The 22,816-nt window shown below is 44.2% G+C and overlaps 1 protein-coding gene across 1 annotated transcript in view; it reads right to left on the minus strand.

Annotated features, from left to right (window-relative positions):
- The window catches only part of COLGALT2 (collagen beta(1-O)galactosyltransferase 2), a 328,242-nt gene that overhangs the window by 208,007 nt on the left and 97,419 nt on the right, over nt 1–22,816 (minus strand). The window contains exon 2 of the mRNA XM_069737258.1: nt 11,254–11,364. Coding sequence (XP_069593359.1) covers nt 11,254–11,364 — 111 coding nt within the window. The remainder of the gene's footprint in view (nt 1–11,253; nt 11,365–22,816) is intronic.

Raw genomic sequence — 22,816 nt, forward strand, 5'->3', positions numbered from 1 at the left:
GATCCGGTATCCGTCTTTGCGCCTGTTCTGGGTAGTGATTAATGCTACCCGGTTCTCACAATGTCCCTTTTCTCTGTCCCTCTTCTCCTCAGGCCGGTGATTTGGGCCTGGAAACCGTCATAGGGCTGTTAGAAATTCAGCTGTATGACCTCTCACTATCAGCTCCTTAGCCCAACTGCCATTTCTTCTCTCAGACCAGAATGGATTAAGGGGAGTCTCTGGAGCTCCCCCTTCTGGCCGGAGGTGGTAGTGCAGTTTTGCTATCTTAATATTTGTGTTTAGTGTCAGTAACTATATTTGTGGCAAATACCCCTAGGGGTGCCACATTCCCCCTTAGTTAAGAACAGTACTCCGGGACTGTGGGACGATAACATTTTGAAATATTAATATGTACAGAGTCTTAAAAATGAAAAGTTACAAAAACCACTCAAGGAAACAAAAATAGAGTTCTGTAAAAAGTCACTTCAAATAGCGTCCATTAATACAGTTCTACCCTTGAAGGTACTCAATAGAAAGTCTAAAGAAAGTTCAAAAAGAGCAAAAAGCAAAGTTCAAAAAGCAGTCTTTCCGGAGCTTTGATTTAGTGCCTCCGGGCTGATAACAAGTTCAAGAATATGCAAGAAGTTCATACAGACAAGTCTCTGTAGGTACTGGGCTTAAACGTTGCAGACTGATAACAATGACTATACTACATTTTCTGTTTAACTATATATGGCATAACATATATACAATTCACATTATGAGCTTTATAGTTGGTAATCTGCATACCTGGCCGGTAATTGGCCCTGGGTACTACGCTGTGATCTACGTAATAGCGGTATCTCTTCATGTGGTGTACTACTGTCTACTGCGGATGTAGTATCTGCCCGCTCTGCTAAAGATAATTCCATGACTATGGAGTTGGCAAGTCCACCGTGAATGAGATTACTCTGATCAGGAATCTGTTCTTCCTGGCCTGGAACCTCCTGTAGTACGGGGTCAGCCTCTTCCTGTCTTGGGACTTCTGGTATTGGGTTCGGTGTTGGGTAAAAGGCCACCATGGGAACCACTACTGCACCATGGTATGTTAGTAGGGTTTTGGGAAAGTCTCCTATACAGGTGTGATACATTTCCTCTTCTTTTTCCTTTACTGGTTGGACCAGTATGGGTTGAATAACTTCTGGTTCTGGCTGGACAACTTCTGGCTCTTTCAATGCTTCCGGACACAATTTAAGATTGTCTCTTGACACTAGTACAGATGTTAAGCCTCCGTTTTTGCTAATGAGACACATTTTAGGATTATCCATTCTTGTTGGTAAAACTGTGTAGGGTACGGCTTCCCACTGATTGTCTAGTTTATTGGTTCGACGATTTCTCTTGAGCACTTGGTCACCCGGTCTTAATGGGGTCGCTAGAGCATTCTGGTTGAAAGTTCGCTCTTGTCTTTCTCTAGTTTGCTGAAGGCTTCTTTCCACACCCTCTTGCACTTGGCGATACTGCTTTTGCCGTATGATATCCCAATTGGAGTCTTGAACTTCTGCGTCTGGTTTCAGAATTCCCATTTCTAGATCGATTGGTAATTGGCCGGGTCTTGCACGCATAAGGTAAGCTGGGGTGCAGTTGGTGGAGCTTACTGGGACATGATTATATAGATCTACCAAGTCAGGCAATTTCTCTGGCCATTGATTCCTTTCTGTCTCAGGTAAAGTCTTTAGTAGGTCTATTATAATATGGTTCATCTTCTCGCATAAGCCGTTTGTTTGTGGATGATAGGCCGTCGTCCGGATCTTTTTGCAACCATACATATTACAGAATTCTCTGAAGATCTCTGATTCAAAGGCTGTACCTTGGTCGGTGAGAACCTGTTCCGGATATCCATGGGGTCTACAAAAGTACGTTTGGAACGCTTTGGCTGCTGTTTTTGCTGTCAGATCTTTTACGGGTACTACTACCAAGAAGCGTGAATAATGGTCCACGATGGTCAAGGCATAGACATAGCCGGACCGGCATGGTATTAACTTCACGTGGTCTATGGCTACAAGTTCAAGTGGTTGTTTGGTGATTATGGGCTGCAGTGGTGCTCTTTGGTTCTTTTGATCGTTTCTTCTGAGGTTGCACGGGCCACAATTTCTGCACCACTGTTCGATTGATTTTCTCATCCCGACCCAATAAAATCTTTCTCTTAGAAGTACTTCTAACTTTTTCCAACCAAAGTGACCAGCACCATTATGGTAAGCTTCGAGGACCATCTTGACATCTTGTTTAGGCACGATAATCTGCCAAACCAATTCATGTGTTTTCGGATTGGTGTACCTTCTACAGAGCTTCCCTTGATACAGGAACATTTTGCCTCTCTCTTTCCAGAGTTGATGCGTCTCTTCTGGGGCATCCTCATCGGGATATGCACTTTGCTCAGTTAACAGTTCCTTCACCAACTTCACAGCCGGATTGCTGTCTTGGGTGTCAGCCCATCTATGGTGTGCTAACGGATTAAAATTCACCTCTTGTTGTTTCTGATAGGTACTTGACTGATGATGTTTTGCCTTGGGATGATGGAAGGCTGGTAGTTCAATTTCTTCAAGCTCCCCCGTTTCTTCTTCTACATCTCTCAAGTGTGGCATCCGGGATAGGGCATCGGCATTTCCATTCTTGCGACCTGCTCGATACTTGATCTTGAAGTTGTAATTAGATAACCGGGCTATCCATCGCTGTTCTAACGCACCTAATTTGGCTGTGTCCAGGTGGGTCATCGGATTGTTGTCAGTATAGACAATAAATTCTGCAGCGGCCAGATAGTGTTTGAAACGTTCTGTCACAGCCCAAACTACTGCCAGTAGTTCCAATTTGAAAGAGCTATAATTTTCTGGATTTCTTTCAGTAGGCCGGAGCTTTCTACTTGCAAAGGCGATGACTTTCTCCCGACCTTCTTGCTTTTGTGACAGCACCGCTCCTAGTCCCACATTACTGGCATCGGTGTAGAGGATGAAAGGTTGATGGTAATCTGGGTATGCCAGAACCTCTTCTCCGGTTAGTGCCTTCTTTAGTTGTTCAAAGGAGTCTTCCCTTTCGTCGTTCCACTGGAAAGGAGGGTTTCGGTTTGAAGGTTTCTTCGTCTGCCCTACCAAGGCGTCTTGCAAGGGTGCTGCCAACTTGGTAAATCCTTTTATAAATCTGCGATAGTAACCCACCAATCTCAGGAATTGCCTCACTTCTTTTGCGCTGGTAGGTCTCGGCCAATCCCTTATGGCGGTTATTTTCTCGGGATCCGGTGCTACTCCCTCCGAACTCACGATGTGTCCCAGGTACTGTACCTTTGGCTTGAGAAGGTGACATTTGGATGGCTTGATTTTCATGCCATACCTGGATAAGGCTTCGAACACTTCTGCCAAGTCTTTTAAGTGTTGTTCGTAAGTCTTTGAGTAGACGATCACATCATCTAGGTACAGGAGGACGGTCTCGAAGTTCTTGTGTCCGAGGCAGCATTCCATCAGCCGCTGGAAGGTACCGGATGCATTGCAGAGTCCGAACGGCATGCGATTAAATTCACTTAGACCCATTGGTGTGGTGAATGCCGTCTTTTCCTTATCTCTCTCAGCCACAGGGACTTGCCAATACCCGCTTGTTAAGTCTAAGGTGGAAAAATAATTACCAGATTCCAAAGCAGTCAAGGACTCTTCTATCCTAGGCAAGGGGTAGGCGTCTTTATGGGTGATGTTATTAATCTGCCGGTAGTCTACGCACATTCTCATAGTTCCATCTTTTTTTTTGACAATCACTAGAGGGGCCGCCCAGGGGCTACAGCTGTCTCTTATTACCCCGGCCTGTTTCATTTCCCTCAGCATATCTTTTGCACATTGATAGTGAGCCTGTGTCCAGCAAAGCGTTGAGGGGAATTCCGTCCAGCACGATAGGGATAATGGGTCGTCCTCCGATGTACCTGTCGTGCCAGGGTGTTGGGCCTTGAAAGTTCATTCCTGCGAAGCGGCCCGCATTCACAGGGGATTCCCGTTTAAATCACAATCTCGTGCAAAGTGGCCTGGCTGCTGGCAACGGCGGCAAATGGGCTGTCCATCCGGTTGGTAGCGGTCGCGGGGTCGTCCTCTCCATGTTGGGTATCTCCGGGGTCTCATCCATGGAACATCTTCTCTACGGTTTGCCAACTCCATCTTGGGTCCTCTCATCTCCTGCATGGTTTTAGCCATTGAAGCAACAACATCAGTTAAAGAGTCAAGCTTTTGTTGAAAAGCCTCATTAGTACTGGGCCCCAGGGGCTTAGCAATGGCCCCGGACATAGCTGATGTCACTGGTACTCCATGTTGTTGAGGAGCCTCTGCCATGAGTTGCGCAGGCTCCTGATCCCGAGGTGCCTCTGCCAGCTGGAGACGTATAACGCTCTCCTTTAATTGGGCAAATGTCAATTCAGGATTCTTAAAAACAAGCATGCTCACATGCCCCCGGTGAGAAGGGGTGTAGAGTCCCTCAATAAATTGATCTCTTAGCAGTTTATCCGCTCCGGTATTAAAAATGGGTTCAGCCAGTGTAAGTGATTTAAGGGCTTCCTGCAGGTTTAAGGCAAAGTCTCTCACGCCCTCATTAACTTTTTGTTTGCAATTAAAGAATCGTACTTTAGCTTTGCTGCTGGCAGTGGTTTCAAATGTAGCTTTTAATCCAGCAAATATACGTTCAACAGTGCCTTTTAGATCAGCTGCCCATGCTGTGACTTCTCGCTTAGCATGGCCACTTAACTGCATCATCAGGAGACTAACACGTTGAACTTCACCCACGGGGAACATGTCAAAATGGGCCAGCATCTTTTCTCTGAAATCGTCAAGGGTATTAGGCTCACCTTCATACATTGGAAGCCATGGGCCACCTGGGGTATATGGCATCAGCACCGGCATGATGGGCGCCACTCCTTGCACCGCTGCGCTACCGGACTCTCTATCGACACTCTGTCTTTCAGCTGCATTAGCGTCGCCGGATGCTGCGGCGTCTCCGTGCTGCGACATACTGTGCCCCCTTAGTTAATCCGGACCCTTCCGGTCCTCCGCTTCCGTCGGGATAGTGTAGATTCGTTCCGCTGTGCAGCAGGATCGATTTTCCCCCTTGCTCTGATGTGAGAGCGCTCAGCTTGGTGCCGCCCACAATGACACGCCCCCTGCTGCTCCTGCCGGCCGCGCGCTCTGTAATGGTGGATTCTGAAGTTTTTCAGTTAGACTGGGGCTCAGGTGATGGCGTAGCTCAATTAACAGTCTCGTGCCTAACGGTTATGAGGTGATTACCTCAGGGGATGGCGGCCATCTTTACTCCATTATAACCAATGGGGAAAAGTCACTTTCAATAGTTTTCAATGGGGAATGGATTTTTCTTTAATAAAGTCAATTTTCAAGATTTTTCATCCAAGTTTTCACAGTTTTGGGCTCCAATCACGGCACACAATACCCGGTATACGGGCTGGCTAGATCCTGTTCGTGACGCCAATTGTAACGCCCAGGAGACCGGGATACCCAGCACCGGACCAATGGGGTCTGTCTCTTGAGGGGGATGTCACAGGTGGCTTGACCCGGTGCTGTGGCCTCAGGCAATGCACAGTGTAAGGGGTATCGTGAGGGGACAGGCACTTACTTGATCAGCAGCAGGTTCTCCCAGCGGTGACGATCCCGATCCTGGATAGATGGCTATTGTCCAAATGAAAGACTGAGGCACTGAAACGTTTAACCAGTTTACTTTAACATAAAAGGATTTACAACCAGTCCTGTCACCGGAGTCTGTATGGGAACTCTGAGTTACTTTGACCCTGCCGGGGTCTTCGCCTCTTATTGTGCGCAATTTCTGTGTGGCCCTGCTGCTGTATGTGAACTGGCTGCCGGCCCAATCTGTCCCCTCCGGGTCCTGGTTCGACGGGCAACCCGAGTCCTTTTATCGGTTTACCCCCTCTGGGAGTACCGCTGAACTCTGTGTCTGTTGCTGCGTCCGGCCCTAGTGAAGCTGATATCACCTCACGTTTTTCCGGTTGCTGTATTATATATAATGAATACAGCCACGGATCCGGTATCCGTCTTTGCGCCTGTTCTGGGTAGTGATTAATGCTACCCGGTTCTCACAATGTCCCTTTTCTCTGTCCCTCTTCTCCTCAGGCCGGTGATTTGGGCCTGGAAACCGTCATAGGGCTGTTAGAAATTCAGCTGTATGACCTCTCACTATCAGCTCCTTAGCCCAACTGCCATTTCTTCTCTCAGACCAGAATGGATTAAGGGGAGTCTCTGGAGCTCCCCCTTCTGGCCGGAGGTGGTAGTGCAGTTTTGCTATCTTAATATTTGTGTTTAGTGTCAGTAACTATTTTTGTGGCAAATACCCCTAGGGGTGCCACAGGTACTTAAATCACAGCGTCGTTAATAAAAGGTGCTGTGGAAAAAGTGTATAGCGCGCCCCAGAATCCAATTTTCTCTGGGGTCTAGGCTACCAGGGATAGCTGAGACCCCAGACAACATGATTCAGGTTGGTTTTTACCGACCATGGGGTTGCGATCGCTGTTATTAACCATATAACGGCGACTGCAATAGAAAAAGTCCGATTTGCTATTTAATTTCTCTCTCCTCCAGGGTGATTGCACATCAGAGGAGAGAGAAATAGGGTCCCCCAATGCCCCCGATACTTACCTGTGTTCCTGGGTCCTCCTGCTTCCCTCAATGGCCGCTGGCATCTTCTTCTGGTAAGCAAATGGTGGGCGCATGCGCAGTGAACCCGCCGAGATCTGCCGGCCAGCACCTGGCAACAATAGATTTTTTTCCTATTGGTTCATTTTGATCACTGTGATAGACCTTATCACAGTGATCAAAATAAAAAAAATTGTAAATGAACCCCTCCCCCTTTATCACCCACTTAGATAGGGCTACGGTTGGGGCTAGAGTTGGTGTTAGGGTTTGGATTACGTTTATGGTTGGGATCAGGGTTAGGGTTGGGATTATGGTTAGGGTTGGGATTAGGGTTATTGTTAGGGATGTTTTGGGGTTAGGGGTGTGTTGAGGTCAGAGCTGTGGTTAGGGTTGGGATTAGGGTTAGGGGTGTGTTGGGGTTAGGGGTGTGGTTAGGGTTATGGTTAGGGTTGGGATAAGGGGTGTGTTCTGGTTAGGGTTGGAGGTAGAATTGGGGGGTTTGCACTGTTTAGGCACATCAATGGCTCTTCAAATGCGACATGGTGTCCGATCTAAATTCTACGTTGACAAAGTTAAAAGGTGCTCCTTCCCTTCCGAGCTTTGCCGTGCGCCCAGTGGTCTATCCCCACATATGGGGTATATGTGTACAAAAGACAAATTGGACAACAACTTTTGCGGTCCAATTTTTCCCGTGACCATTGTGGAAAATAAAAAATTGGGGGCAAAAAAAATCATTTTTGTTGGAAAAAAAATTTCACTTCTCTGCATTATAAACTTTAGTGAAACAATTGGGGGTTCAAAGTGCTCAACTCACATCTAGATAAGTTCCTTGGGTGGTCTAGTTTCCAAAATGGGGTCACTTGTGGTGGGTTTCCACTGTTTAGGCACATCAGGGGCTCTCCCAACGCGACATGGCGTCCGATCTCAATTCCAGCCAATTCTACATTGAAAAAGTCAAACGGTGCTCCTTCCCTTCTGAGCTCTGCCATGCACCCAAACAGCGGTATACCCCCAGATATGGGGTATCGGTGTATTCAGGACAAATTGAACAACAACTGGAAGGGTCTAATTTCTCCTGTTACCCTTGGCAAAATAAAAAATTGAGGGTAAAAATATAATTTTCACGGCTCTGCGTTATAAACTTCTGTGAAGCAATTGGGGGCTCAAAGTGCTCACCACACATCTAGATAAATTCTTTGGGGGTCTAGTTTCCAAAATGGTGTCACTTGTGGGGGGTTTCCAGTGTTTAGGCACATCAGAGCTCTCCAAATGCGACATGGCGTCCGATCTCAATTCCAGCCAATTCTACATTGAAAAAGTTAAACGGCGCTCCTTCCCTTCCGAGCTCACATATGGGGTATCAGCGTATTCAGGACAAATTATACAACAACTTTGGGTGTCTAATTTATCCTGTGACCCTTGTGCAAATACAAAACTGGGGCCTAAAAAAATCATTTTTGTGGAAAAAATATGATTTTTTCTTTTCACGGCTCTGCATTATAAACTTTAGTGAAATACTTGGGGGTTCAAAGTACTCACCACACATCTACATAAGTTCCTTGGGGGAGTCTAGTTTCAAAAATGGTGTCACTTGTGGGGGGTTTCCACTGTTTAGGCACATCAGGGGCTCTACAAACAAGACATGGTATCCGATCTCAATTCCAGCGAATTTTGCATTGAAAAAGTCAAACGATGCTCCTTCCTTTCCAAGCTCTGCTGTGCGCCCAACCATTGGTTTACCCCACATAAAGGGTATTGGCGTGTACAGAAGAAACTGCACAACAAATTTTATGGTTCATTTTCTCATTTTACATTTAGGAAAATAAAAAAACTGGTTCTGAAATAAAATATTCATGCAAAAAGTTGAATGTTCATTTTTTCATTCCACATTGCTTCAGTTCCTGTGAAGCACGTAAAGGGTTAATTAACTTCTTGAATGTGGTTTTGAGCACCTTGAGTGGTACAGTTTTTAGAATAGTGTCACTTTTGGGTATTGTCTGTCATGTACACCCCTCAAAGTGACTTCAAATGTGATGTGGACCCTAAAAACAAAATGGTGTTGTAAAAATTAGAAATTGCTGGTCAACTTTTAACTCTTATAACTTCCTAACAAAAAAAAATTGTTTCCAAAATTGTGCTGATGTAAAGTAGACATGTTGGAAATGTTATTTATTAAGATTTTTGTGACATATCTCTAGTTTAAGGGCATAAAAGTTAAAAGTTTGAAAATTGCAAAACTTTAAAAATTTTCGCCATATTTCCGTTTTTTTCCCATAAATAAATGCAAGTGATATTGAAGAAATTTTACCACTAACATGAAGTACAATACGTTACGAAAAAACAATCTCAGAATCAGCGGGGTCCGTTAAAGCGTTCCAGAATTCTAACCTCATAAAGTGACAGTGGTCAGAATTGTAAAAGTTGAACCGGTCATTAAGCAGCAAATTGGCTCCGTCACTAAAGGGTTAAAAGAAAATGTTATTTCAATTCAACAGTGCTGTATTCTAGAGCAGGTCCACGATGTGAGAAGGTCAGCCTCCGGCTTTCCCCATCATACAGGGTGACTCAGACTTGAAGGAGTGCGATATTAGCGGTAACATTAGCTGTAATAGTAGCAGTTATCTGCCCCCAATAACAAGTGTCTACAGAGGTGTTTCTAGGCTTTCTGGCCGCAAGGGCAAGAATTCAGTTTGGCGCTCGCCCCCCATTGCACATATGCGACTTGCACTTAGCCACATGTTGACGAGCTGCTCATCCTGATTCTCTCAATGTTCAGTGAAAAACTGAGAGAGGCAGGAAGTAAAGCTCGTCACGTGACCGTAAGATTGATACTTGCATATGAGTGATATGGCCATGTGATGACTGATGGAACCTGCAGATCTGAATCCTGACAGTGAGTATATTACACGCTGTTAGGATTGGCATGCTACATGGCTTCTGATCACATTGCTGACATCACTCTGACCAACTGTTCAAAGCTTCAATCGTATTTGCGTCTGAAAGAGTACAATTGTTCACTAAGAGCCGGCGTATTGCACCTTCTGTGAGCCGGCTGTCAGCTTGACAGCCAGCTTAGATAATGGTCGACTACCAGTCCGGGGGACAGTAAAATGCAGCAGCCCGGGAAGACACTTCTGATTTCAGATCTCTGCCAGCTGCACGGGACACTTGTGAAGAGGTGTTACTAAATGAAAGGTTAAGTTAATTGCACCTAAAGGAAACTGGACGTCTCCATACCAGGTACATCATATGGCAATGGAAATGCAGTATTTCTATTCCATATCAATAATAATCTGATATCAACACCATCACAATTATACCTGTGATCAATGGTCATAACTGCTTCTGGATATTGGAGCCACAATTTTCGGCATTAGCAAACCACAGAAATATAACGTTTATAGGAAATATTATAGTCATGTTTGATGTGTTTAGAATGTTGAAAGTATGCTCGGAATTCTGGATGTCATATTATTCCACTAGGAGGTTCCTATGGAAAAATATGACATAAATTAGAATATTGGCCCTGATTCATCAAAATGTTATAACAGAAATCTGGCTTAAAAATCTTTGATAATGTGCAACTTGAGGTTGTACAATTTTTTTTCAAGTTTTAACACCAGTTTTACCGAGCTCCAACTAATTCATGACAAGTTATAGCGTCCCTTGTAGGTGCACAGAGGCACACCCCAACTTTTCAACCGCACCAGCCTCTTAATTAATCCGACTCCAACTCATCCCTCTTCAACACCTATGTCTTTTCATCCATATTTATGGAATACAATTAGTCATTCTCCTCTAACCTGACCAGGAGGAGGGTTGGTGTGTGACTGAGACCTTTATAATATCTCATCTAGAAAAACTCATTGTCATACCCCAGAAGGACAACGTGTATTGTAGATCTGTCCTAATTTCTGGGATATCTCTGCAAAGAATCACTATCCTCAAATTGTAAGCACTTTCTTCATTTACCCCTTTTTTCTTTTTATGATTTTTTACTTTATGTATGTGTTTTTAATATCCCATTTTCGTACCTTTTTATGCACTGTACCTTTTTTTGTATATTAAACCTAAAATTGATTAAGTTTGTTCCTTGCTGCTCTAAATGCACTATGAAGAGGGGAAGTATAGTTGTGTTACCCTGTGGATGGCAGAGTACAAGAAGTGTAGTTGTCTGGTGCTTAGGAAAGCTTTGTGGGGTGTGTGCTATACCCAGCGCAGGCATCTTGTTGCCCTCGTAAAATGGCGGGTGGTGGTTGCATAAAGTGTGGTGTGGATGCATGGACTGGTGGCAGGGTGCGCTTAATTATGGTCAGCCTATTCCAATAGGTGAGTGGACGAGTGGGTGTGAGAAGAGGAGCCCCCTTCATAGTCACACTTAGTGGGTGATTGGTGTTCAGGGCAATAGGAGTAAATACAATAGGTATACAGCATCTTGTGTACCCCATGAATTATGTGCCTTGTCTTAGGGCTGCCCCCTCATTCTTATGCAGAGCCTTTTATTTTGCCAGGTTTTACATCTCCTCATTCAGAGCACATGAACATGTTCAGCAAGTAGACATGAATACTATGGCAAGTGCTAGTCAGAACCATACATTTACAAGGTGACGTTACTTACTGGGGCTCGCCCATCGGCCTCCATTCAACATAATGGTATAAGTTTTGAACATTCTTTAACCATTCCCGTAATACATCTGTGGTGTTATCAATATTGTGATCCGTTCCTGCCCTAAAACAAACAAAATAAATAATGAAATCGTTGAAAGTTCTGAAATGATTTATAATTTCTTTCCAATTCTCTAATAGTATACACAGTACTGATACAATGATGATACCCCTGGGGTCTGTAACCTGCCCAGCTGGTAACTGGCTGCAAAGGTCCCAAGAGTCATGGAAAAGCAATAAAGATCTCTGCAAAAGCTTCTACATACAGCTCCTGTATATGAAAATGATTATCCTCAATGTTTTACAATTTATCCGAACAATCAGTCAGTTTCTAACTATTCTGCCAGCATTTATACAATTTATGAGGCCGTCACATTTCTGCAGATTGTGTTAGTATTTCTAGCACACGGTCCGGTACATCTGCTCACCAGCACTACCGCCAGGTGTTCCTGGGCACTCACCGCTGTATCCTGAATTTTGAAAATGCTGTTTAAGTTTAATTGCCTAAAGGGTATTTCCAGGCTCCACCGTGAATGTCCATGGATGACCTTTCCTATTAAACTGTCCTGTTCGTAAACTCAAATCTACCCTAGAAGGTGGATTAACCCTTACTCCAGGATTAAAGAGGTTTGTCTGAGCTCCACATAAACTTCTACAGTCACTGTGACTACTCTCACCAGACAGCTCTGTTGTCAGCTTAAGCAGTTGTCACGTGACAGCTCATGTATAATTTGCATACTTGCGGTCATGTGCCGACCAACTAAATTTTCCTGCTTTTTTCAATGTTCTCAACCGAAAGAAGCAGATGAGAAGCTACACAGCACGTGACCACAACTATGCAAACTCTCATGTGACGACCACTCAAGCTGTCAACAGAGCGCAATTTGACAGTGTTGATATTGTATGTTGTCAAGATTCAGCAATTAGCAAATGTGGAGACATGGGGGAGGTCAGCGTGTGCTCTAGTCCACTAGCCAGGAACTGAATGGACCAGGGCTTATCCCACTGAACCCCCGCTTTCCTTTTACCATGGGCATAATACTACTCAGACAACACAGGGTGAGGGTAAAACTATGTTGAAACACTTTATTGAACTACAAGACAGACAATAGCACATAGAACAGTCCCAGAAAAATACCCAAGATGATGAAAAAATACAGAGTCTCACTCTTTTGCTGACTCGCCGGGATAAATGCAGGTGCGAATTTCAGTGTTGACTACCCCCACCTGTGGAACGCATGGTAGAAGGTATTGATAGGCTTATGAAGCTGACAGTCCATTGAGGTATGAAGCCAGGTGACCAGAGGGTCACAACCTGGCTTCTCCTAACATTTCCATGGAGCCAGGTGACCGCTGGGTCCCAAACTTGGCTTTCCCAAACATATCAATTGGGCTCAGATGACCAGTGAGTCCAAATTCTGGCTTCCCCAAATATATCCATTGGTTCAGTGATGGTCAATGGAACAGATCTGTATTCTTTCATGCAGGCAGTGGTTCCCTAAGCTGGCATCATGTAGAATGTCAAATCTGTGTCCCTCATGACTGAGCCAAGTTGTCCTGGCTATTGTTGTAGAGTGTTCCTGGCTGTGATTTTGTAAAGAGTCTCTGGTTCTTTGGATCTCTTGTTACAGAGGCATATACCCTTTATATTGTTCATAACTTTTGTCCTTCAAGCAATCATCCAGAGGTCAAGAGGAAAGTGTGATTAGATTAACTCACAATGTTTGAGTATTTAATCAATTTACAGTTTTTCTCCTGTTTTGCAAGTCAACAAACCACAGGGTCCCACACAATGGTCAATCAACTTATTATCAAACATCCAGTGTTCAATAACCCTGCATCACTGTCTTGCAAAGGTATCAGACATTAAGCTGTATGTGTTGATATAAGAGGCAAATGTCAGTCATTCAAAAATATCAAAATCAAGAATTTAAGACTCATATGACAACAGTCTATGGTTCTTGGCCAACTGAAGAACAAACACAAATTCAAAAGTCAACATAAAGATAACAGTTTTTGCCTCCTGGATTACTGAAAATAGACTTCTGAATAATTAAGATTAATTGCTGCGAAAGGTTGCCCTTCTCCATTTACTAATCTAATGAAAATATTTTGTTTCAACCACTAATATTCATGACTAATAGAAACATACATATGTAAAAACATTATACCTCCAGTCCTAAGGTTTGACTCATTCATGAGCACATACAGAACATCTGAGATGACTAGTCTCGTGATCAGTGATCCCTGTGACCAGCATCTTTAACCCTAGCCCCAGCCCATCTGAGGCAGCTGCCGGGCACTGCTCTGTCATATAAGAGTAATCACATGTAATACATGGATGTGCTGGGCCTCAGAACAAGAGATGTGGTTTGTCAGTGGCTCTCCACTCTAACCTCTGCAATCAGAACTGCCTTTATTGCTTAGGCCTCTTTCACACTTCAGTCTTTTGGCGTCAGTCAAAAACCGCCATTTTCCTCAAATAGCGGATCCGCTTTTTTTTTTGGTGGATCCGCTATTTTCCCATTGACTTGCATTAGTGACGGATTGTGGCGGATGGTCGTCCGTTCCATCCGCCATGCGACGGATCCGTCGAGGTTTGGCGGACGTTTTCTGAAAATAGACGGACATTGAAACGTTTTTTGTCAACGCCGAAATGGCGGATCGCGACAAATCCGTCGCGTCCGCCATTCCATAGAATGGCCGCCTATGGACGAGAGATCCGCCGCAACCGTTTTTTCAGCGGATCCATCGCCCCAATCCGTTTTTTCAATTGCGCATGCTCCAAAAAGTAGATACTTTTCCCAGACAACCCCCAAGTAACGGATCCGTCAAAAAAACGGATCCGTTAGAACCGTTTTCTCAACAATTGTGACGGATCCGTCAATCCGTCACTATGTCGGTAGTGACTGACGCCAAACAACTGAAGTGTGAAAGAGGCCTTAGGTTGCAAATGTGTATTTTTTCATTAAAATGAACTTGATCTTACAAAAGAAATGTATGGGAAAGCATGGTCTTTCTCCCCTTATCAAAGACAACCAGTTATGGTGCCCATACCAGCCAGCTACTCACAAAATTCTATTGCTATGTTACTTGCCACATATGCAGTTTCAGTGGGCTGTTCCTCTTTAGAAGGATCCTGTGCTATAGGTTCTGGAACTTCCTTTTTCTAATTTTATTTTTATTTCAAGTTGAGCAGTTATATATTGTAACAGCTCCAGATATCTCACTGGCAAAGACATGCAATTGTTTCTATAAATTCTACATCAGAAGCACAGTGACGTAGTGATCACTGTGGCCTCCGGCACTAGAGATGAAGGTTTACAACATCTGCATGGAGTTTGTATGTTCTCCTTGTGAACATGTGAGTTTCCGCTGCATATTCCAGCTTCCTCTCAGGCTCCAAAAACACATTAGCTTTCTATGAACTATGCCTAGAGTGTATATATGATCGAATGCCTGAGACAAGGAAATTAGACTGTAAGCCACACTGCAGACTGAGACTGATGAGCAAGAAGCAAGAATACCTTCTCTGTTCACTGCACTGGCCTATGTCTGACCTACAGGGACAACAAAAATCAGGAGTACCATTCACTATCGTTTTTAAACTTTTAGATTCTTGGTGCTTTAAAGACTTCTGTCCAATATCTTTAACTGGATGACAGTTATCTTGCTCAACAAAACGTACTCTTACATAATGTACTTTTACATAAAGCGGTCAGGATAAGGGTTTGGATCACATATGTATCTGCAGGTCTTACCATGTGACACAGGTTGGTGGCACACTATGTCATCATCTAGAATGGGGCTCAGTAGGGTAAAGCAGTCAAAATGAGCTTTAATGAACATCATTTCTAAAGGATTGAGGGTTACATTATTGCTGTTACTATTTACAACAATGATTTCAACTTCATATAACAAGAAAACGGGCACCTATCAGATAATTCAAGGTGGCTGAACACTAGGTGAGTGAGTCGAAGTGCGGACATAACTCCGTGACTACTCATCCTAGTCACCTTGTTCCTGGCCCCATTGTAAAGCATTTTATTCTGAAATTATAACAGCATTTCATACAGAAAATACATTTTTCATAACGGATCCTTTTCCTGACTGATGTTGCTCATGATTCAGGTAGCATAAATCGTCTGACAAGTTGCCTTTAAAGAGGCTCTATCACCAGATTTCAAAACACAGTAGATCTCTCAAACCTGAAGAGGTCAAAGTACTTAATCTGAAACTTCACATCGGAATGGCAAAATAATTCTGATTTTAAAAAGGTCATCCAGGTTTGGGGTTCAATTAAAAAGTCACTCTATGTGACTGCCTACTTGTGGATCCTCACAGCCTGCACTGCATGCTGATAGAATGTCGGTGTACCTGTACCGGGAGTGAGTGATCATGTGACCGTAAGTATATGATTTGTGAGCGCTATGTGCCATGTGCACTTACACGCATTCGCTGTTATCAATGAGTTATTAATGGTTGCCTGAGGAATGATCTGAATGTGCTTGGGCATGAAATTTGTAAAGATCTGCTGCTGGTAGCTCCTTTGCAATTGCCAACCAATGAAGACATAGATGTGATCAATGAGGGACAAGACCAGAGGTGCTGCAGGCCACAGTAGCAGAAGAAATATACAACCTGATATTGTTGTGTTGAAGAACGGATCCTGGAACACATGGAGAAATGTCTGTACCTTTGGTTCCATGAACAAATCATTGTAACTGTCATGTTTCGGGATTTGATCCGATGGTCCTGTGCTCTTCTTTCAGCGTTTCTGTCCGTTGAGCCACAGCGGTTCTGTCGCTGTCCAGGTGTTGATTACCTTTTGCCTTTGTCCATTCATTTTGGACAGCAGGTGTTTTTCATTTGTTATCTAACCTGGCCTATCACACTGCAGATATTACAGTACTATATAAACATTCCCCCTTCTGGTCTTCTCTGCTGGTGATAGTCTTTAGTGGATTCTGCTTGGAGTTCTAGTCCTACTTTTGAGTATATAGGCCATTCAGATAAGTGTACTGCTGGGGTTTCTTACTCTGCACTTTCCCTCCATTGCTTAGGAGGTTTATGATACACTTGATGGCCTTTTAGGGAGCTAGGTCCGAGTTATCTCCTCTAGTTTTTACCTTCAGGGTTTATCCAGGTCATGCTGAAGCCACTAGAGCCTGCATTACTGGATACTATAGTCGGTACAGGAACAGGGTGGGGTTTGTGCAACTTTTTCATAGTTAGATCCTTTATCCCCATGTTTACTACCACATGTGCATAACAGTAACCACTAGTTGTTATTGTAACTGAAATGAGAACTAGAGGGGTCCGGCTTCAGTATATAATGCCACCCCACACCAAATTCCCAGCAGTATGACAGCTATGACTCTTCCTCATGAAGTCCTTTTCAAAGCATTGTACACGTGGTCTCCAATGAGGACTGGTGGCTGGAATTGATGTCTTTCTTCTTCAGTGATGAGTTTCACTTTTGTCTTGGAAGCAATGACAACCAGAGATTGGTCGGGTGACAACATGGACAACACCATGAAGATCCTGTGATTTCCTTAAGTCCATAGTAAAGAAAAAAAATGGGATAAAAAGGTGGATTAACTCTGTGCTGCTTGAAAGATTGAAGTCCAAATGGATATTCAGATGAAAAGTGGCTTTATTCAACGCGTTTCAGAGTACTATGACTCATTCATTAGGAAACCACATAGGCAATGATCGATCATGCAGCTACCAAAAAACAGTCAAGAGGAGCCCATAAGAATAAAAATGGCACTCTAGCACTTGAAGTGCAGCGGTATCCACACTGCAGCGATGAGGCAGTGACCCAGGAAAGTTCAAAGCAAAAGTCTCTTTAATGTTCAACTCACAGCAAAACATAGCACACGATATCCTCCGGATTGCAGCCGGGAACCATATCCTACAGATTGCAGTCAATAAACACGCCAGTCCACCTCCATATCACAATCGGGCACAGGACAGTCTAACTCCGGCTCACAGCTGGGCACAAGACACCTCTGAGACCGGTTGCCGTGTGCGCTATGGGTGCCAGGCCTTTCAGCTGCCTTGTCTGTTTGGCTCCGCTTGCCTGTGTTGCCTCACACAGGAGGAGCTCTGCAGAGCCTTCTGCTCTGTACTCCTGCCAACACCAGACTGACACTGACCCTGACACAACCGACCCTGACACACCCAACCCTCTGCTTCAGGGGTTTTTACAAGCAAACTGCGGCCTTCAGCCACATGGAAAACCCGGCCAAGAATGAAACTGATTGCACCACTACTATTCTGTAGTCCGTTTCAAAACACAAAAGTCCAGAGCAGGTTTTCTAAATCTGCCCTGGACACATAACATGCCCAGAACCAATACTTTTATTCTACACTGAAATCACAGCTACTCCTGTGCACTCCTATGGCCTCAATACGCCTCTGTGCGCATCCTGGGGGGGAACACACAGCGACCCCTACATGTAACACCGGTCACTGCCGCACACACTGCTGCCACTTCATTCTAGTATTCACAGGAATCATTGTGGTTGTCCTCTCAATAATCAACACTGATGGCATTTCCTAAAGAAATGGCATCAACGTCTGTCACTGATTTAGCCTAAATGGTTCTTGTGATTATACAGGGTGGAGCGCGGTAATTTGCTTTTTTGCACTGCATGCTGTGGCGGCACTGTCGGTCGAAGAGAGGGGAGAGTGGGTGTGGCTTACAGTGGCTGATGGGAGATTTGTATTCCTCTGCCTTTCAGTTGCCATCATGCAGTGGACACGTGAGGAGAGGTCATTTTGTGTTGAAGCGTATTTTTCAAATGCCCACTCGATCATTGCAGTGCAGCGTGCTTTTCGTTTACAATTCGCTGTTCCTCCACGCGGACGTGTTCCTGGACGGCAATCAATTGTAAATTGGGTGAATTTTCACATTTTCACCTCAGTGGGTGTGTAAACAAACAAAATATGCGTTACTGGAGTGAAACAAACCCCAGAGAAGTTCACGAGAGACCACTGCATTCGGACCGCGTCACTGTGTGGTGCGCCATATCACGAGTAGGCATCATTGGTCCTTACTTTTTTCAGGATAATGGTCGTGCCATAACTGTGAACTCCGAACGGTACTTGTCTATGATACAGGATTATTTTCAGCCGGCTCTTGAGGCAATGGAACTAGAGGATACATGGTTCCAACAGGATGGTGCCACTGCACACACAGCGAGGGTTACCATGAATTGTTTGAGGCAAATGTTTCCTGGACGGCTTATCTCTTTGAGGGGAGATGTGAACTGGCCAGCACGCTCACCAGATTTAGCCCCATGCGATTTTTTCCTTTGGGGTTACCTGAAGTCTAAGGTGTATATTAACCGTCCCAACACCTTGGAAGACCTAAGGAACAATATTGAAGCTGAAATTGGCAGAATACCAGTGGACATGCTTGTTAGAGTTCATGAAAACTTCAGAAAACGTATGCAGCAGTGTGTGGATAGCGCAGGTCGACATTTGCCAGATACACTATTTAAAACCATGTAATTTAAAAATTCCATTACTGTTCAGTATAATTAAAATATAAAATAAAATTTTTCTAATGATCATAATTTTTTTATTTCATTCCCAAATCAGCAAATTACCGCGCTCCACCCTGTATATACACTAGATGGTGGCCCGATGCTAGCGCATCGGGTATTCTAGAATATGCATGTCCACGTAGTATATTGCACAGCCCACGTAGTATATTGCCCAGCCACGTAGTATATTGCCCAACCACGTAGTATATTGCCCAGCCATGTAGTATATTGCCCAGCCACGTACTATATTGCCCAGCCACGTACTATATTGCCCAGCTGTGTAGTATATAGCCCAGTGACGTAGTATATTGCCCAGCCACATAGTATATTGCCCAGCCATGTAGTATATTGCCCAGTCATGTAGTATATTGCCCAGCCACGTAGTATATTGCCCAGCCACGTAGTATATTGCACAGCCACGTAGTATATTGCACAGCGACGTAGTATACAGCACAGAGCCGCATAGTATACAGCACATACACATAGTATACTACCCAGTCACTTAGTATATTGCCCAGCCACGTAGTATATTGCCCAGCCACATATGTAACAGGTTAAAAAGACTTAAAATAAAAAATAAACATATACTCACCTTCCGAGGGGATCTGGCGCTTGTGTGCGGTGCACACGGCGGCTTCCGGTCCCAGGGTTGGTATGAGCACAGGACCTGTGATGACATTGCGGTCACATGACCGTGACGTCATGGCAGGTCCTTCTCGCATAGCATCTTTGGCCCCAGAACCTGCCGCTTGCACTGCCGAGGAGAGGACGTTGTTGGAGGGTGAGAATAAAGTTTTTTTTATTATTATTTGTAACATTAGATATTTTTACTATTGATGCTGCTTACGCAGCATCAATAGTAAAAACTTGGTCACACAGGGTTAATAGCGGCAGTAACGGAGGGAGTTACCCACGGCATAACGCGGTCCATTACCGCTGGCATTAACCCTGTATGAGCGGTGACTGGAGGGGAGTATGGAGCGGGCGCTGACTGCGGGAGTATGGAGCGCGCGGCGGGCACTGACTGCAGGGGAGTAGGGAGGGACTAATCGGACTGTGGCCCTCACTGATTGGTCGCGGCAGCCATGACAGGCAGCTGGCGAGACCAATCAGCGACTTGCCTTTCCATGACAGACAGAGGCCGCGACCAATGAATATCCGAGCCAGACAGACAGAAAGAAAGACAGAAGGACAGACGGAAGTGACCCTTAGACAATTATATAGTAGATAGGGTGTAAGGGGGGTAGATAGGGTGTAAGGGGGTTTTGGGGAATAAATTAAACACATAATTTCCCATTACTACAGTAATACATTTCTTTCAAATCAGAGAAACAATTTTTGCCCCAAATTACTCAAAAATGGAGAATAAATCAATCCCTGTAACAGCAGAATCACTGTTATAAATAGTAACACGAGAGTTCACATAGCAGATCTATCACTCGCAGAAACTAACGCAGAAGCATGGAGGATGATTCTGCACTGCAGGTGTTTTCTGTATTAAAATTATTCTATGTTTTCATCCAGGCGATTAATTCCCCAAAATGGCTTTTAATTTTTCATTCTATTTTTCGCAGAGAGCCTTTGGAGACAGAGCAGACTTATTTCCACATCTCTGGGTTATGGGAAATATCTGTTTACTTGGTGAGACGCTCCGTCCTTATTTATTTTGTAGAAAACAAGAGGCGTCTTCAGTGTGATGGAAAAGAAATTGAGACGTGTGGAATGGGCTATTTTTTTCTTAGAACAGAACATATCACCTTGTAGTGCCATATTGATGTCCAGTGGTAAACTGAATACATTGACGCAAACATGGAAAATCACAGGAATTAAATGATTTGAGGGATATTTTATTTCCTCCAATTTTATAAAGGGCCACAGATAATAGACAAGCTAACAACTTCATCTATATTATACATTTGCATAAATTGCAATAATCGACTGTATTTCATTTTTGTTTTCTATTTTTGCAGATGACACCAAACTTTGTAGTATATGTAGTTTATGGAAGATGTTCAAAAGGTACAAGCAACTTGGACAAAATGACTGTTTGGTCATCCACTCGGCAGATGAGGTTCAATATGTAGAAATGAAAGTTATCCATATAGGCAATAATATGAGGGCACCATACCGTATGTTCTAGGGAGAAGGTACCTTCACACATAACGATATCGTTAAAGATATCGTTGCTTTTTGTTACGTAGCAACGATATCTTTAACGATATCGTTATGTGTGACAGCGACCAACGATCAGGCCCCTGCTGTGCCATCGTTGGTCGCTGAACAAAGTCCAGAACTTTATTTCGTCGCTGGATCTCCCGCGGACATCGCTGGATCGGTGTGTGTGACACCGATCCAGCGATGTCTTCACTGGTAACCAGGGTAAACATCGGGTTACTAAGCGCAGGGCCGCGCTTAGTAACCCGATGTTTACCCTGGTTACCATCCTAAAAGTAAAAAAAACAAACACTACATACTTACCTATCACTGTCTGTCCCCGGCGCTCTACTTCACTGCACTCCTCCTGCACTGGCTGTGAGCGTCGGTCAGCCGGAAAGCAGAGCGGTGAAGTCACCGCTCTGCTTTCCGGCCGCTGTGCTCAGTCAGTGCAGGAGGAGTGCAGAGAAGTAGAGCGCCGGGGACAGACAGCGTTAGGTAAGTATGTAGTGTTTGTTTTTTTTACTTTTAGGATGGTAACCAGGGTAAACATCGGGTTACTAAGCGCCCGCCCTGCGCTTAGTTACCCGATGTTTACCCTGGTTACCGGCATCGTTGGTCGCTGGAGAGCTGTCTGTGGGACAGCTCTCCAGCGACCAAACAGCGACGCTGCAGCAATCCGGATCGTTGTCGGTCTCGCTGCAGCGTTGCTTAATGTGAAGGGGCCTCGAGTAAAACTAGGAGAGTCACTAGTAGAGAAGGATATGGGTGTACTTGTAGATAACAGACTAAATAACAGCATGGAATGTTAATCAGCGGCAAAGCCAGCAGTATATTGTCATGTATTAAAACAGGTATCAATTCACGAAGATGATCGTAGAAGTACCACAGTACAAAATGTTACTGTAACCTCATCTGGAATATGCAGTTCAGCTCTAGATAACTGATCATACAAAGGATGGCATGGAGCTTGAAAAGATAAAACCCCCAACAAAGCACTATGCCAATAAGAATAAATTAAAACTTAACTTTTAATGATATATTAGCAAAGAAAACAATATAATATAAAACATACAAAATTCATACAAACAGACATACGGACAAAAAAAAGGGTCCGCTGTTCGGCCTTAAACACGAAAGTGTAGGGTAACCTTAATGTCCAACTATTAATCCCCTACCTTGCTGCAGAGGTTGGCACCCTAGGACCTGCGCTGTGGTGCCCCCGCTCAACGTAGACTTTCCCTAATCCTAATGTGCCCTAGTAAGCCCTAAAGTGTGAGAGAGGAAAAGAGTCAGACAGCAGACACTGATTGATAAATATACACAATAAGATGTCATAGGGGTGCATTCAAAATAAATGTTGTAAATGGGAAGGGGGGGTGGCAAAAAATGCAATGAAAAAGAAATAAAGGTGTAAGCACAGGTAAATAAACACATTGCTTTTAATGACCAAGAAAATGGTTACTATATTCGATGGTCATTTATGCAGTCAAACAAATTAGAACTAGCACAGGCCTAAAGGAGCCAAGAGCTTGCTTATGTTTAGGTGGAAATGGAGGGTACCTAAAAGAACCCTGTTATACTACTGATAATGCCGTACCTTGCTGCGGAGGTTGGCACCCTAAGACCTGCGCAGATGGCACCCCTGTTCGGCGTCGACTCCCCCTAATATGCCCTATTTTGCCATATGGTAGAAGGGGGTAGAGAGTCCCCAGAGGCTCAGTGAGCTGTGTGTGCACCCTTCAAATGTAATCACATCCAACATGCAGCAAAGTATACGGATCTATTAATAATCACAGACCAAAG

The sequence above is a fragment of the Ranitomeya imitator genome, chromosome 8 (genome assembly GCF_032444005.1).
Source record: "Ranitomeya imitator isolate aRanImi1 chromosome 8, aRanImi1.pri, whole genome shotgun sequence".
In the NCBI taxonomy this organism is placed as follows: domain Eukaryota; kingdom Metazoa; phylum Chordata; class Amphibia; order Anura; family Dendrobatidae; genus Ranitomeya; species Ranitomeya imitator.